Source organism: Sander vitreus, chromosome 13 (assembly GCF_031162955.1).
Source record: "Sander vitreus isolate 19-12246 chromosome 13, sanVit1, whole genome shotgun sequence".
Classification (NCBI taxonomy): Eukaryota; Metazoa; Chordata; class Actinopteri; order Perciformes; family Percidae; genus Sander; species Sander vitreus.
The window spans coordinates 25,341,831-25,358,201 of record NC_135867.1 but is presented as its reverse complement, the minus strand read 5'-3'; the positions used below and the strand labels follow the sequence as shown (position 1 = coordinate 25,358,201).

The following is a 16,371-nucleotide window of genomic DNA, read 5'->3' as shown; positions in this document are numbered from 1 at the left end:
CTCTGAGCCACTTACACTGCAAAATGAAAGTAGCTGTGCACTAAAACGATAACGTTTAAATAAAGCCTGGGCTTTTTTCTTTTTTTTCACTTTTCCAAATGTGTCTCACATAAAAATTCATATTTGTCATGCAAAATAAATCAGCGTTCTTTTTCACCGCCGAGCCCCAAATGGCTGCCGAGTGAATAAGAGATGAGGCTTAAATGTTTGCAACCTCTTGCCTGACACTTCCCATCACATCACTGGAGTCACACTTTGTGTGTTTGTGTTTGTGTGTGTACATGAGTGTGAGTGTGTGTGTGAGCATCTGGGGACAGAGGGTTGTTATACACTCTGCTGTGGGTGTAATGAGCCATGTATGTCGTTAGTGTGCGTTTAGTGTGCTGTCTTCAGAGTGTTGTTAGAGCATCGCTGTACCATTTAGGACTCTCAGATTCAAGAGACTTTAAAGAGAAGCTGTACGTTCAGTTACAGTACACTAACAATGCTGGGAATTATCTGTGTATCTAATGTAAGCAAGTTTTATTTCCAAGCAGTTTTCATTTTACAAAAGCACAGCACATTTTTTCATTAGAGCGTGATAAATAGCTGAACTGACACGGTTAGATGACACATCAGGTGATTAAAATCCCACAAACCAGCATTGCTTTTGATTGTTCAGCATACTTAGACATCGCTTAAACAGGACCACAATCATCAAGTTCATATAATATGAATAAATGATGCACGTGTGTCATAGAACCAATACATTCGCGATTCTGATGCTGAATAATTGGAGTAGTTTTGGTGTCCATGTTTGTTTCCTTGTAGACACTGTAGTTGTCAAAAATCCCTTTCTCAAAAGCCTCTTTGTATTTTATTGTTCCCAATAATGACAGTGAAGTTCTCACCAGTCACTACCCACTCACCTTTCAGTCAATCATATTCTCTCTGCACCTTTAGCAACTGCCAGCTAACCAGCTGCTCTAAACCAAGTTGTTTGGCTTCCTCTGAAGCTAGATTGTTATTGTTGTTGAGCTCACAAAAAGAGGCCAAGGGCTCGTGATTGGCTGAAAGTTGAGGGGACGGGGACCGATGACAACTCCAGTGTCATGAAAAGAACATTGTGAAATAAGAGTGTCAGGAAACGAGACAAATATAAATGTTAAATAAAAGGGGACCTTTGAAAAAGTGCATTGTAAAATAAAAATGCTTAATTTAATTTTTTCACAATAATGATTTTAGTTTTAATAATGTCTTCAATTATTTCATTTGATTTCATTGGTTTATATATTTGACTATTTATATGATTATTTATTTTATATGTGTTATTTAATTATTTAATATCGACCACTTTGGGGCTCCGTAGATACTGGCTTAATCAAAGGTTATTTGAGTTGGAGAACGTCCTTTGCTTGTGTTGTCTTTGAACAATACATCTATCTGTCATAACTTGAGTACCAATGTGGTTCATCTAGAAAAACAAATGTAACAAGATATCTTCCTCTCTTTTTCTCCGCCTTATTTCCGCACCAGTCCCTGCCATGATCACATCCTACCCCAATACCACGCTGGCCACGCAGGGAGAAGAGAAGAAGATGAGTTGCACGGCCCACGGTGAGAAGCCCATCATGGTACGCTGGGAGAAGGAGGAACGCATCATCAACCCCGAGACCAGCCGCTACGTGGTTTCTGTCAAGGAGGTGGGCGATGAAGTCATCTCCACCCTGCAGGTAGGAGGCTGTGCCACATGGAAGTGTAAAATCCAACCGTTGATATTTATTTAGTATATAAAGCCACAGCATGCAAATATGTTCTCTTAATTTATTCAGACTTTTTCTGACCTCAACTTTTTTGCTTTTTTCGTGTTAACCCTCCTCTTGTCCTCGGGTCAAATTTGACCCGTTTTTTAAAAGTTTCTACATCAGAAATTTGGGATTCTTTCATCCAAAATGTCCAAAAATTACAACGCTCCTTGCAAGGATCAGTTCACTACTTTATTGAATTTTGGGTGTTTTTTTTTTAAACGGTCTAAAATGGTTTAAATTGGTTCCTGAAACTAAACTCAAAACTAAACTGACCAAACACAAACACAAAAAAATTGATATAATTTCATATAAATGAGGTTTCCTGACCATGAATTCAAGAAAAAAAAAATAGTGGTAATACATTGGTGTGAGTGGTGTGTACAATATACTGATGGTAGTGTAAAAAAAACCAAAAAAACTAAGAAAATGTGGAAAAAAAGCATAAAAAAGTGTCAAAAAAGACTTTGACCCGGGAGGACAACACAAGGGTTAAATACAGGATACTTTCACCTCTTCAGGCCTGTCAGTCCATCAATCAGCATTTATTTATAGAGCCCTAACAGCAACCAGCAGGTATTCAAAGTTACTTACATCAAGGACCAAGAATAAAAACATAACATACAGTAAAATCAAAAAAGAATAAAACATATCATACAGTAAACTCAGAAAAGGTTACATAAAAGCAGGAGGAAGACTGAAAAAAATGTCCCAGCCCTGCTATGTATTAAAAAACATTCTAAGTAAATACATTTTGAGGTTAGATTTCAAAAGAACTACGTCTGTAATAGTGTTAATATCAGGCGGTAACCTTTTCCAAAGTCTCAGCCCACCGTTTGTACCTCTGGACTTCTAAAATAAGTTGATTGGATGATAAATGACCTGTTGTGCTCACGAAGGGTCAAAAACAAACCTTACAATCTCAAAATGGATTATACCGTGACATCCTGTGAAATCCTTCTAATGACATAGTTTGGGAGACCCTTTGGTTGAACGGTTCAGCACTCATGTCTACACTAAGGCCATGAAGAGTGATGAGGGCTCACACCGCTGCTTCATTGTATTGTCTCACAAGTCAAACGCTGTGGGAACCACAACTGGAGAGAAAACCTGCGTTAAATTAAAGATATCAGATGTTGGGATCAATTTGATGACATCATTATCACTACCAGTGACCAGTGGGCAGCCACCTGCATAGTATTTTTTTTATCGAAACTCATCTGATTCCTGTGCATCCATCAGATCATGCCCACAGTGAGGGAGGACTCCGGCTTCTTCTCTTGCCATGCCATCAACTCCTTTGGCGAAGACAGAGGAATCATACAGCTCACAGTGCAAGGTAAAACTTCACCTGCTTCAACTGTTCAAAGAAAAAAAAAAGAGGCTGTAACGGAGCTTTTGTCTTAGCAACAATTGCAGATAATGGCATATTTTACCTGCCATTTTAAGTTCAGTAACACTTAGAAACAAAGGAACAAATCCTGTACTCTGCTCTTGCTATAGCATCACCGTTTATTTACAAAATAATTATGTTTCGGTCCCTCCAGACCTTCATCAAGATCTGTTCCTTTGTTTCCAAGTTGGTTTTTTTTTCCCAACGCACCTGCACAGAGGAATTTTTGGATGTGCAAGTTGTTTCTTCAAAAAAGTTCAGTAACACTAAAAAACAAAACAAAGTGTTGGTTAACGTTGTGCCTTGTAGAGCCCCCGGACCCCCCAGAGGTGGAGATCAGAGAAGTGAAGGACAGGACCATTGCACTGCGTTGGACTATGGGTTTTGATGGCAACAGCCCAATCACAGGCTTCGATATTGAAAGCAAGAACAAATCAGGTACAAGAAAAGAAATGTATATTTAAGATTAGAAGGTATGATCTAACAGTGAGACACATTTTTTTACACAAAGCGTTGGTTTAAATGTGTAGGAAGAATCATGTGTTTTGGTTGATTATCCCTGCATTCACTTTGTCTCAGCGTTATGATTTAACATAGCGTGTCCTAATGCACTTAGCATTGACCTCCCCCCCCTGACTTTAGCAACCCCAATAAACCTCGCCCTGTCCCCTCTACAGCCTCCTGGGATACTGCTCAGAAGACCAAAGATGTGTCCCCTCAGCTCAACCAGGCCACCATCATCGACCTGCACCCCTCCTCCACCTACAACATCCGCATGTTCGCCAAGAACCTGATCGGCAAGAGCGAGGCCAGCAACGAGCTCACCATCACCACTGACGAAGCAGGTGAGAGGGATGAGTCACTGTACATTCAATTGTATAGTCATTGACACAATGGGCAGGCACATACAGTATGTAACGGAATGTAGGTCATTGCTTTCCAATAAACAGTGCACATACTCAGTAGATTAAAAACACAACACATTATTAACATTATCAACATTATCTACAGACTCAGAATTATTGCAAATGACATTATATATATATATATATATATATACAGAACTAAATCATGCACAAACGTTCCTGACACTCACTTTTCACTCTTATTTTCATGTACATAAATCATATACAGTTACAGTAAGAAAAGTAATTTGTAATTTGTCACTATGACAACAAATCAGAGTAACAAAAACACAGAAGTGAGGGTGGAGAGTGAAAGGCGAGTGGAAAAAAGAGGTAAAGGGCCAACTGAGTCAATTCATTAACAGCCCGGTGACATCAGCCCATTGGCTCTGTTGCATTATTGAACACACGCTGACCCCGCACTAAAAGCAGAATTTTTCAATTAGCGGCCTCAGTAGTAAATGTCACACCACGGTCAATAGACTGAGGCTGGACCCCATCTACAAATCACACCCCCTATCCTTTCATCTCCCCACTCTGCCACCCCCCACAGAACATTTCTCCTCACTCTCAGCAGACACCTATAAAATACAACCATCACATTTGTTAAAATAGCCACATCCACACTCATCACTTCTGGACATTTGTTCCGTGGGGTTTTGTGAAGAAAAAATGTTGTTTGCAAAAGCCTTTCTAAAAAATAGTTGAGACAGTTGTCGGATGTGTACAGTTTTAGATTCCACACTAAACAGTCATACGTAGACAACATATCCAACAGCTACATCCATGCTTCTTTTTGCACTGCTTTGCATTTCTACACGCTTGTAATGTCAATGTTTTTTTTACACTGTTTCTTACAATGTATCTTTTATGTTCTTCTATGTATTTCATGTCATTTGAGCCTGCCCTGTCAAAGACAACATTTTGTCACTCGTGACAGACAATAACGTTTTTCTCTATCTTTCTTATCTTGATAATAATATGCACATGTTGGGCGATCTGATCTCAGCTCCTGATGGACCACCCCAGGAAGTGCAGCTGGAAGCCCTCTCCTCTCAGAGCATCCGAGTCACTTGGCGGGTAAGTTAATCCGACCCTGTGTGTGTTAGAAATGTGTGTATATTTGCATGAGGTGAGTATGTAGCTGTGTCCAGATAGGTACAATCAGGGATGACAGCGCTGAGGTCTGGCTTGTGGCTGAAAGATTGCTGTTTTAAATCCCCAAAGAAATCCAACACTGTTCTCTCCTCGAAGTCAATGAGTAACAAGGAACAAAGGAACTCAACATTTAACCTGCCACTGAAGCTGGACTAGTTAGCTGCCAGGTGTTTCTTTTATGGCTGTTACTGAATAAATGAGGGTGTATATACAGTATTTGTTGCAATTATCAGTCTTTTATCATCATGTGTAGAGTCACTTTGGCCTTTGGTCTTATTCAAATTGTGTGTAGATCAAAAGGAGGCGTATTCATCTCACACGAGGCACCAGAATGCATCTAAACATATGCCTGACATGATGACTTGTAATCACATTTGACTTCCTCTCTCTCATTCTGGAAGACGTGACTTAAGCGCACATTTTCCCTCAGCCATGCAGCTGGAGAAGAGGATTGTGTTGGCTGTGTTTTGAGATGTGATCGCATTAATTCAAGATGCTGTCAGGGGCATGAGAGAAAAAACAAAAGAGAGTAGCTAACCTGGACTATACCAAGGCACTCAGAGGAAGAGCACAAACAGCATATTATAAGAGTTTTTGGCAAATTGGTGTCATTTGAAACATTCTCTCCTTAGTCTCTGCGGTAGAAAATTAGTGACGTGTATATGTAAATTGCTGAATCACTATAAATGTATCTGTTTGATAACTCAAAGGGGTCTTTTTGCACTTGTTGACGTGAGAGTGGTTATAAGACCTTGGGGGTGTCTCATTTTCTTGATATATGCATGTGGGAAACAAACGAGATAGCTAAAAAGTGGGCCTTGTTCTTGTGGGGGGGTCTACAGTATATATATATATATATATAGCTATCTAGGTGAGTGTCTGCAAGCTAACACCATACCGTATTTGTGCATTATGTGTGGCGTCTCGCTTCCTGGTATCAGAACGTAATGTAATATATTCATAAGTTCATAGGAGACTGAACAGAGAGTTTTCTGAGGGTGCTATTTTATTCCTCAGTCGCTGACTCATTTAATTTGTCTCGTAAAATGTGATTCTTTTGCACTCAAATAAAAAAAGAGCACAGATGTTCAACCCCGTTGCTCATATAAGCCGTGTCGTTCCCTTGTCAGGCGCCCAAGAAGCACCTCCAGAATGGAGCCATCCGAGGCTACCAGGTGGGCTTCAGGGAGTACAGCTCCGGTGGAAACTACCAGTTCAGTGTGATCAGCGTGGAGACCACAGGGGACAATGCCGAAAGCCTGGTGCTGGACAACCTGAAGAAGTTCACCCAGTATGGAGTCGTGGTGCAAGCCAGCAACAGCGCTGGGACAGGGCCCTCGTCCACTGAGGTGGCTGCTACCACGCTGGAAGACGGTAAGAAAGAAGTGCAATACCAAACTCAGACCGAAGTGTCATGGTAGACAGAATATTCTGAATAAATCTAAAAATAACAAGAAAACATTAAAGTAAAGAAAGTCTGATACAACATAATAAAAAGACATTTGCTAAAAGGGAACACTAAGAAAAAACCAACAGAGTATTCAAAGATAATAGATATGATCAGTATATTTGGATTGATGATAACTATGTCCTATCTGGGCATCGACAGATACAGTTTTTTTAAGGCCAATACTGATACCGGTTATTAGTAGTTAATAAAACTGGTACAAATATTTGGATCCAATATGCATGTACAGTGAAAATGAAAATCTCTAAGTCAAAATTAAGATTTTGGATCCAACCCAAAACTTTGTTTAACTGCCTTAAGCAATTATTTAATAAATTAGAAACTTTCAACATAATACACAGTAAAAGATCAGAGTCAGATAGTGTTGTGGGCGGCACATTAAAGGTCCCATGGCATGAAAATGTCACTTTATGAGGTTTTTTAACGTTAATATCCAATCCAATCCAACTTTATTTGTAAAGAACATTTAAAACAACCAGGTTGACCGAAGTGCTGGACATTGACATGATTTTAAACACGCAAGTAACAAAACAAATAACATACTAGAAAAATAAAATACACAATACAGCTCTCAAGCCGGTTTAAAGGCCAATGAATAAAAGTGAGTTTTAAGTCGTGATTTAAAACTGTGAAGGCTGGGGGCCAATCTGACATGCAGAGGCAGGTCATTCCACAGCCTCGGGGCCACGACTGAGAACACTCAATCTCCCCTATTTTTGAGTCGCGTTCTAGGGACAACAAGGAGTAGCTGGTCAGCAGACGTTAACGACCTCAGAGGAACGTGCGGCTTTAATATTTCAGCGATATACGCTGGGGCTTGACCATAACGAGCTTTAAAAACAAACAACAGAATCTTGAAATGTATTCTAAAGCAAACCGGTAGCCAATGAAGGGAGGCAAGAACAAATGTAATGTGATCTCAATATCTCAATATGAGTTCCCCCAGCCTGCCTATGGTCCCCCAGTGTCTAGAAATGGTGATAGGTGTAAACCGAGCCCTGGGTATCCTGCTCTGCCTTTGAGAAAATGAAAGCTCAGATGGGCCGATCTGGAATCTTCCCTTTATGATGTGACAGTATTAGGGGACCACTAAGGCCTATATAAAAGAGACTTCAGATACAGTATTAGGGGACCACTAAGGTCTATATAAAAGAGACTTCAGATACAGTATTAGGGGACCACTAAGGCCTATATAAAAGAGACTTCAGATACAGTATTAGGGGACCACTAAGGCCTATATAAAAGAGACTTCAGATACAGTATTAGGGGACCACTAAGGTCTATATAAAAGAGACTTCAGATACAGTATTAGGGGACCACTAAGGCCTATATAAAAGAGACTTCAGATACAGTATTAGGGGACCGCTAAGGTCTATATAAAAGAGACTTCAGATACAGTATTAGGGGACCGCTAAGGTCTATATAAAAGAGACTTCAGATACAGTATTAGGGGACCACTAAGGCCTATATAAAAGAGACTTCAGATACAGTATTAGGGGACCACTAAGGCCTATATAAAAGAGACTTCAGATACAGTATTAGTGGACCGCTAAGGCCTATATAAAAGCATCCAAAGAGCAGCATGTCATAGGACCTTTAAGTCAGACTCAGTGGTGAGTGAAACCGAAGCAGAGGGACAGACAGAGCTGTAGCCGAGCCAAAGTAATTTTCATTTTTAATGATTTAACTTTATCAGTTATCAGGCAAATAAAACACAAATACAGATAATCTGCAAACTGCCAAAACGGCCAGTCCATAAATATTCCTAACATGGGTGATGCCAACACAACACTGTGCATTTCCTGTTCTCAAAAGGCAGACAGCATGGTTCCATTTTGGAGACATTTGTGAGGTTATATCACAGCCTAGTGGAGACCAGAGGGTGCTGCCACATGTTGTCAGTCCTAGGGTTTCTACTGTGAGTCCACTGTTATATTATTTTATTATATTATATTATAGTCTGCCTCCTGCTTCTTTCCCCTCAGTGCCCAGTCGTCCTCCGGAGAACGTCCAGGCCACAGCCGCGTCTCCGGAGGTCATCTCTCTATCCTGGCTGACCCCTCCCAAAGACGCTCTGAACGGCAACCTGCTGGGCTTCAGGGTCATCTACTGGGCCAACCTGCCTGATGGAGGTACACCTTTATATCTGCACACTTCCTAAAAATGTTAACTGTTATGTACAGTACCTTGTCCTCACGACTCTGCGCTTTGTCATTAACATATTTACAAGGAAAAATTTAAAAACTGCTTGATTGTATTTTAAATCAGACATTGAAGTATCGTATTGAAGTATCTAACAGAGGCATTGTTATCACAAAGCAGAACAATTAATATATATATGTACAAATTCATTAATTACTCAGGTGGTTGTGATCTGCATGAGTCAAAGTTTTAGACCTTTAGTAGTGCTATGGAGCTGTTTTTCTACAAGTAGGATGTATTTGTTAGACCTCAAGGATACACACACTGCATGTTGCTGACTTACACTGAATGTACTGTAAACATCACTTTTGTTTTTCATAAGAAAACCCCACAGGGCCCCTTTAAAGTGCTCATATTATGCTTTTTGGCTTTTTCCCTTTCCTTTATTGTGTTATATATCTTTTTTGTGCATGTTATAGGTTTACAAAGTGAAAAATCCCAAAGTCCACCCCAAAAGGACTTACCATCTCCAACAGAAAACACTGTTCACAAACTGCTCCAAACAGCTCTATTGTAGTCCAGCCTTTACTTCAGAGACAAACGTGGTCACTTTGGAACACACGTTATAATGCTCGCCTAGCTGTTAACATGGCACGCCCTCATACTCTGCTTCTGACTGGCTAGTAGTCCTTACCTAGGTACTGTCAGGGCACGCCCTCATACTCTGCTTCTGACTGGCTAGTAGTCCTTACCTAGGTACTGTCAGGGCACGCCCTCATACTCTGCTTCTGACTGGCTAGTAGTCCTTACCTAGGTACTGAGCATTCACGACTCACAACAAAGATATAACAGAAGTGAGATGTCTCACTCTGTAGCTAAAACAGAGAGCTCAACACACAGGGTGAAAAGAGGAGCTGCAGCAACGTGCAGTACAACAAATATATGGTGTTTTTTTGAAAATTAAACCATGTAAACCTAATCTGATACTAAATTCTAAATACACTTATGAACCTGAAATTGAGCATAATGTGAGCACTTTAAGAGTCTACTCTCAGACTGGAGGAGGGGGGGGTGGAGAAAAATGTTATTATATGAGAACATATTGATTTTAATACATCACAACGATTCAGTAACATCTAATACATGATTTACATAAATCATCCAAAAAGGAAACAATTAGGGCCTAATTGGTTCCTTTTTGGATAATTTGGGGTGTCAAACATACGGCCCTAGGGCCAGAACTGGCCCGCCAAAGGGTCCAATCTGGCCTACTGGATGACTTTGCATAGTAAAAACAAAACAATCTTAAAGATTCCAAGTGCTTACGTACAGGCTACATGACAAAACACTGTCAAGTCCAGGCTACTTTTCATGCAGGAGCCACCGGTGGGAAAATGTCTTTTCCCACCGGGAGAAAAGTGGACCAGTTCCTATCTCCTCACAGAGGAAAATGGGAAGCCAGTGTGCTTAGTGTGCTCACAGCACCTCTCAGTGCTCAAGCAATCTAATTTTCGGCACCACTGTCAGACTCATCATGGCGATGGTTTTACTGGTTCTACCAACGTAAGATCAAATTGGGCTGCATGATGAAAATATAGGAAAACAATGGAAGAATAGAGAATGAATGATAATATATTACTCTCCCAAAATGGTTTAAATGCCAATGGTTTTCTTTTTTAAAGATTATTTTGGGAGTGCATTTTCTTTTTAGATAGCGTAGATAGGAAAGGGGGGAGAGAGAGAGAGAGAGGGCAACATGCAGCAAAGGGCCACTGGTTGGATTCGAACCCAGGCCGTTGCCAAGGACTCAGCCCACATTGGGCACACACTCTACTCACACTCTACTAGAGGTCGCCCCGCAATGGTTTTGTGAGTAGCAATTCAGTGATTATTTTATTACTAATGAATGTAGAAAACCGCTGCAGATTCCCACACATAGAGGAGACTAGAGAGAGGGACCTTGGTGTATCACTTGGGTCAAATGGAAACATAAATACTGCATCACATTTGTTTACTTCCTTTGCTCACTGCTGATGTCCAATCTTGAGTCAATCCAGTAATCTCTGCTGAATGCAAAGGTTATGAGCTAAAAACTGTGTAGTGCTGAGTTTATATAATGAATAAAGTAATAAGGATAGTTATTGATGCTAATGAGTAAGCTATAGCTTATAGTTACCCAAGTGTATTCTTGGTACCTGACTAACCTCCACTCATAAATAAACTGAAAATTGAATTGAGTACTGGCCAAAAGTCTGCCTGGGCCTGTGGAAGTCAGACAGCATGCCATGCCACCGTCACATGCCGGGATTGTGTCAGTGGGATTGGTTGTGACAGCATGATTACCTTTGACCCCTGCACTGTCACTTCATGTTGGCCTGCCTATACAACATGAATGCTCCAGACTTGACAGCCACGACTAGTTTGCATGGTTACAGTCCGTAGCTCTGTGGGAGATCACTAAAAGTTAAATGTCAGTTTTATTATTTATAAATGCTTTGGCTTGTATTGTATGTAAATATACCATGACGGTCAACACTTAACACTTAACATGTATCTTTTGCAATCAAACTGTTCTATTTACTATTCTATCTCTACCAGTCAATCACAGAGCAGTTCATCAGTATGAGAGGATGTAATGTGACTGACCAGCAGAGGGCGATACAAACCCTTTCTAACAAACAGTGGTGCCGGTTGTATCAGTACACCAGTGATAGATGTCTATGGCACCAGTGTTGTTGGAATCAGCTCAGGGTCACAGTGGTTGATTTTAGACAGTAACAGAATAATCCCATCTGAATGGACTGCCACACATACAGGCTACTGACTCTGTTTTACAGTCAAAACAAAGACCAATAAAATATTACATTTGTTTTGTCTCGAATCAATATGGCACTACCGAGCGCCACAAAACTCAACAAGAGCCGTGATAAAAGTTTACAGCTCAGTTGGTTTTGTTTTCACTTCTGGTTGAAATTCTTCTTTTTCTTTGCCACTTGGAATAAGCTCTGTGAAGGTTTATTGTGAAAATTCCAAGAAGAGATGCAGCTGGGCTCATATATCTCTGGAGAGAAGTGAAAAGAGAGAAAAAAAGGGAGAAGAAACATTGTTAAAAAGAGAAATGGCCAGGGAGTGACACAGAGAGACATCAATAATTCAAACCCCAGTAGCTGAGGGTAGCAGGTTGCCAGTGGAGGCCTGCCACCACGTCAGACCTTGGACCTGGGGTTGTTTAGACTTTGTGATTGAATATGACATTATATCCAAGGCTGGGCTATGACACCCTTGAACCTGACATCTACTTTTATGACTGTGCCCTGCTGTATAATACATCAGTCACATGTTTGGACCAGTGGCAGCTTGTCATATCACTGGCTTTATTTGTAATAAGAAACCTGCATTGGCTAAAGCTGCATACACATGATGTACAACAAAACCGTGAGGTAGGGCACAGAGCAAAGAGGCAACGCGCAGCGCAGGAACGTTCTGGAATAGTTTGAGCCCAGCGCATAGCGGTTTTGCCGCCTATCATGAGTAGGCAGCTTAAAGGTCCCATGGCATGGAAATTTCACTTCATGAGGTTTTTGTTGACCAAAGTGCTGGACATTGACATGATTTTAAACACGCAAGTAACAAAACAAATAACATACTAGAAAAATAAAATACACAATACAGCTCTCAAGCCGGTTTAAAGGCCAATGAATAAAAGTGAGTTTTAAGTCGTGATTTACAACTGTGAAGGCTGGGGGCCAATCTGACATGCAGAGGCAGGTCATTCCACAGCCTCGGGGCCACGACTGAGAACACTCAATCTCCCCTATTTTTGAGTCGCGTTCTAGGGACAACAAGGAGTAGCTGGTCAGCAGACGTTAACGACCTCAGAGGAACGTGCGGCTTTAATATTTCAGCGATATACGCTGGGGCTTGACCATAACGAGCTTTAAAAACAAACAACAGAATCTTGAAATGTATTCTAAAGCAAACCGGTAGCCAATGAAGGGAGGCAAGAACAAATGTAATGTGATCTCAATATCTCAATATGAGTTCCCCCAGCCTGCCTATGGTCCCCCCAGTGTCTAGAAATGGCAATAGGTGTAAACCGAGCCCTGGGTATCCTGCTCTGCCTTTGAGAAAATGAAAGCTCAGATGGGCCGATCTGGAATCTTCCCTTTATGATGTCATAAGGGGAAAGGTTACCTCACCTTTCTCTGCTTTGCCTGCCTTTCACTTAATGTTACTTTATTTTTTTGTCCATCAGAGCTCGGAGAGATCAGAAATGTGACAACCTCGAAGCCTTCTCTGGAGCTGGATGGACTGGAGAAGTACACCAACTACAGCATCCAGGTGTTGGCCTTCACCAGAGCTGGTGACGGTGTTCGCAGTGAACAGATCTACACTCGCACCAAGGAGGACGGTAGGAAGCTGAAGTCACCACTCCAAATCAAATCACAAGGCCAGCAGTCAAGCTGTTTCAAAGAGATGCTCAGACTTGAGTTTGACTCGCTGCTGTAGGGCCTCAAGGAATTACAGCATGTCTGTTCTTAACATTAAATGGAGAAATGGCAGCTTTGCCAAGTTGAGACTATTGCTCAGCAGTGAATGAACCCCTGTGGTAAAAAAGAGGCTAGGGAGCAGTAGGGTCTTTAACATGCTTATTAAGTGGAGAGCTGTAACTAACTTATATGTAACAGGAAGTCCTGCGGAATATGACATTTTGCCATCTGTTATCTTGCTTTATAATCAGTGGAAGAAGCACCGTAAAAATCTTCCGAGGAATAATATTAGCTTAATGTGGAAAAATATATCAACTAGATGATCTTTTCCTTTCAGTTCCTGGGCCTCCGGCGGGTGTGAAGGCAGCAGCTGCATCGAACTCAGTGGTGTTTGTGTCCTGGCTTCCTCCTTTCAAAGTGAACGGCATTATCAGAAAATACACCGTTTTCTGCTCCAACCCACACCCCACGGTAGGAACGTTTAATAAAAAATGAAATTAGACATTCAGTACTTTGCCATAATTAAAGTTCCTGTAAATATATGAACAAGTTAGCATTTGGCAGGCTGGCATTATCCTATACTTTTCTTATTGTCAACAAATTCTATGAAAAGACCAAATCAACAATGTGTTAGTCTGTCTCTCACTGCTTTCTGATTTCTCTACCCTGTCTGTGGCTCTCAACTCCGAGGCTAAAGAATTTTCGGTAACACTTTACATGAAGGTATCTACATAAGAGTGACATGACACTGTCATGAACACATGACACAGTCATGACACATGAACCCTAACCCTAACCCTAACCCTAACATGTCATGACAAAAACCGAATGACACTTACTAAAAGAAGCGGTATGTCATAAACGTTTATGACTTGTTTATAATGTATAATGTCTATGACACATTCATGACAGTGTCATGTCACTCTTTACTCTATACCTTCAAGTAAAGTGTAACCGAATTTTCCTTTGATCGGTGGACATTAGTTTTGAACACACATTGGTTAAAAAGCAACTTAAAGCAGCTATAACCAATATTTAAATCATGGATGGAAAGGCTATGTACGATTCACTTATAATAGAACTACATAACTCATTTATAGTTTTGGAAAAAGATATACCAGGCTTTGGATACATACAAAATATTTGTTAGTAGGAGACATGCATTGTTGGTTTTGATGTGTTGACAGTAAGAGAAATATAGAATGTCACCAGGCTTATCCTTTAACATTAAGTCAACATTTAATGTTGATGGAAAACATGACGATATGAATGACGTTCCTGAATGTCTTCCCTCGGCCAGGTGAGCAGTGAGTTTGAAGCGGCCCCGGATGTGTTCTTCTACCGCATCCCCAACCTGAGCAGGAACCGTCAGTACAGTATCTGGGTGGTGGCCGTCACCGCTGCAGGCCGTGGAAACGCCAGTGAAATCATCACTGTCAAACCCATGGCAGAGGGTAGGTGGAGCTGAGCTTTGGTACAGTTTGAAGTGCCGGATAAAGATGAAATACTTGCACTGTACTGCGTTCCACATTTGATCTATAGGCAGATTGCCTGATTTACTGGTAAATAAAGTGAGAAGTAAACTCCTAAAGGTTTATGTCTGAATGAGAGGCAAACGGTGTCCCAGTCCACATGCCTGATGGGACTATAATGTGCAAAATGGGATGCATCGTTTTGGGACTCTTTTTGGACTCTCAGTTTGATGCTATAATAGCAACGAGGAAGGAAATCACAGTGTACAATGTAAAGATATTACAGTTGGTCTATTTTGTTAACTTTAATAACATTTTTAAAATTCACTGCAGCACAGTAAGTTAAAATTCAAACAAGATTATTTGTTGGGGACTACCCTCTTGCCACAACTAACTTCACTCACGTGGATGTGTGAAAAACATGATCTTATCCCCAGTATCGCCTTATAGGAAGACAGGTCGGGGAGCATCAGCTGAATGTAAATAGCTCTGTGTTTGGCCCTGTCGACACTTTACATGCTTGCTGAGAGCTGATAAGCTGATTGCATGTGCTGATAGACCCCATGGTGTCTGGAGTCAGGACCCACAGCTCCTATCACGACCTGTCTGAGGTCTACAGCAGGTGATGGATGCTCCACTGCTTAGATGGAGAGAGAAACAAAATCAGACTGTGGCCCCTGAGCCTGTATCCCTGACTCCAGCCTTTTCCTCATAAGAACTCTAGACAAGGTCCGGAGTTTCCCTTTCTCACACGTAGCACACAACAGGAGATTGTCCGTGTCAGACTTGCTCTCACTTAATGGAAATACTCCGATGAGGGGTGGCGCTGGTCATAAACAAGCGTGTCTCTTGCCGTTCCTTGAATATGTCTACCGTTGACCCTTACCGACAGAAGTTCCCGAACCTTGTTGTCTCTCCAATTAGACATTTTTGTTGTGGTCTTAGTGTAAATGACTCTTTATTTTCACTCTCAGATGTTTGGTTCCTTCCAGTTTTGCACCGCCAAATGATAGAAATGGCTCTCAACACACCCACTCGCTCATTGGGAATCTCCGGACAATGACCTGCTGGTTGGGCTCAACAGGCTTTGCACTAGGGAGTTGGCAGGGTAAAAGTTTTTTTAATGTCCGGCCCAACAGATTCAGACATTTGCATTCTCACATACAGCTCTGCCGGGCAATGTCTAGATTATTTCAGGGTTGCAGTGCATATCTGAAAGGGTCAGTGAGCCAAAGGGTTATAGAGTAAATGAAAGGACAACGATATGAAAGAAACTCTTTCTGAAATCATTCAGCAAACAGCAACACATCTGTTTGTTACTGCATGTCCCCTGTGTGCTGATGAAGCATGTGTGTGTGTGTGTGTGTGTGTGTGTGTGTGTGTGTGTTTCTTTTTTGCAGCTCCGGCTCGGATCCTGACCTTTAACAGGACAGTAACGACTCCCTGGATGAGGGACATTGTGCTGCCTTGTAAAGCAGTGGGTGATCCATCCCCGACCATCAAGTGGCTGAAGGAGATGTGAGTTCAGTAAAAGGTGTTGCTGTAGGTGCCGTGATAGA

The 16,371-nt window shown here is 41.3% G+C and overlaps 1 protein-coding gene across 1 annotated transcript in view; it reads left to right on the top strand.

Moving 5' to 3' along the window:
• LOC144527732 (cell adhesion molecule DSCAM-like) overlaps positions 1-16,371 on the top strand; it is a 93,430-nt gene that overhangs the window by 65,381 nt on the left and 11,678 nt on the right. The window contains exons 10-20 of the mRNA XM_078265961.1: positions 1,516-1,712; positions 3,027-3,123; positions 3,487-3,615; positions 3,855-4,022; positions 5,092-5,162; positions 6,371-6,614; positions 8,694-8,840; positions 13,106-13,261; positions 13,678-13,811; positions 14,641-14,794; positions 16,213-16,330. Of these exons, the coding sequence (XP_078122087.1) occupies positions 1,516-1,712; positions 3,027-3,123; positions 3,487-3,615; positions 3,855-4,022; positions 5,092-5,162; positions 6,371-6,614; positions 8,694-8,840; positions 13,106-13,261; positions 13,678-13,811; positions 14,641-14,794; positions 16,213-16,330 (1,615 nt within the window). The remainder of the gene's footprint in view (positions 1-1,515; positions 1,713-3,026; positions 3,124-3,486; positions 3,616-3,854; positions 4,023-5,091; positions 5,163-6,370; positions 6,615-8,693; positions 8,841-13,105; positions 13,262-13,677; positions 13,812-14,640; positions 14,795-16,212; positions 16,331-16,371) is intronic.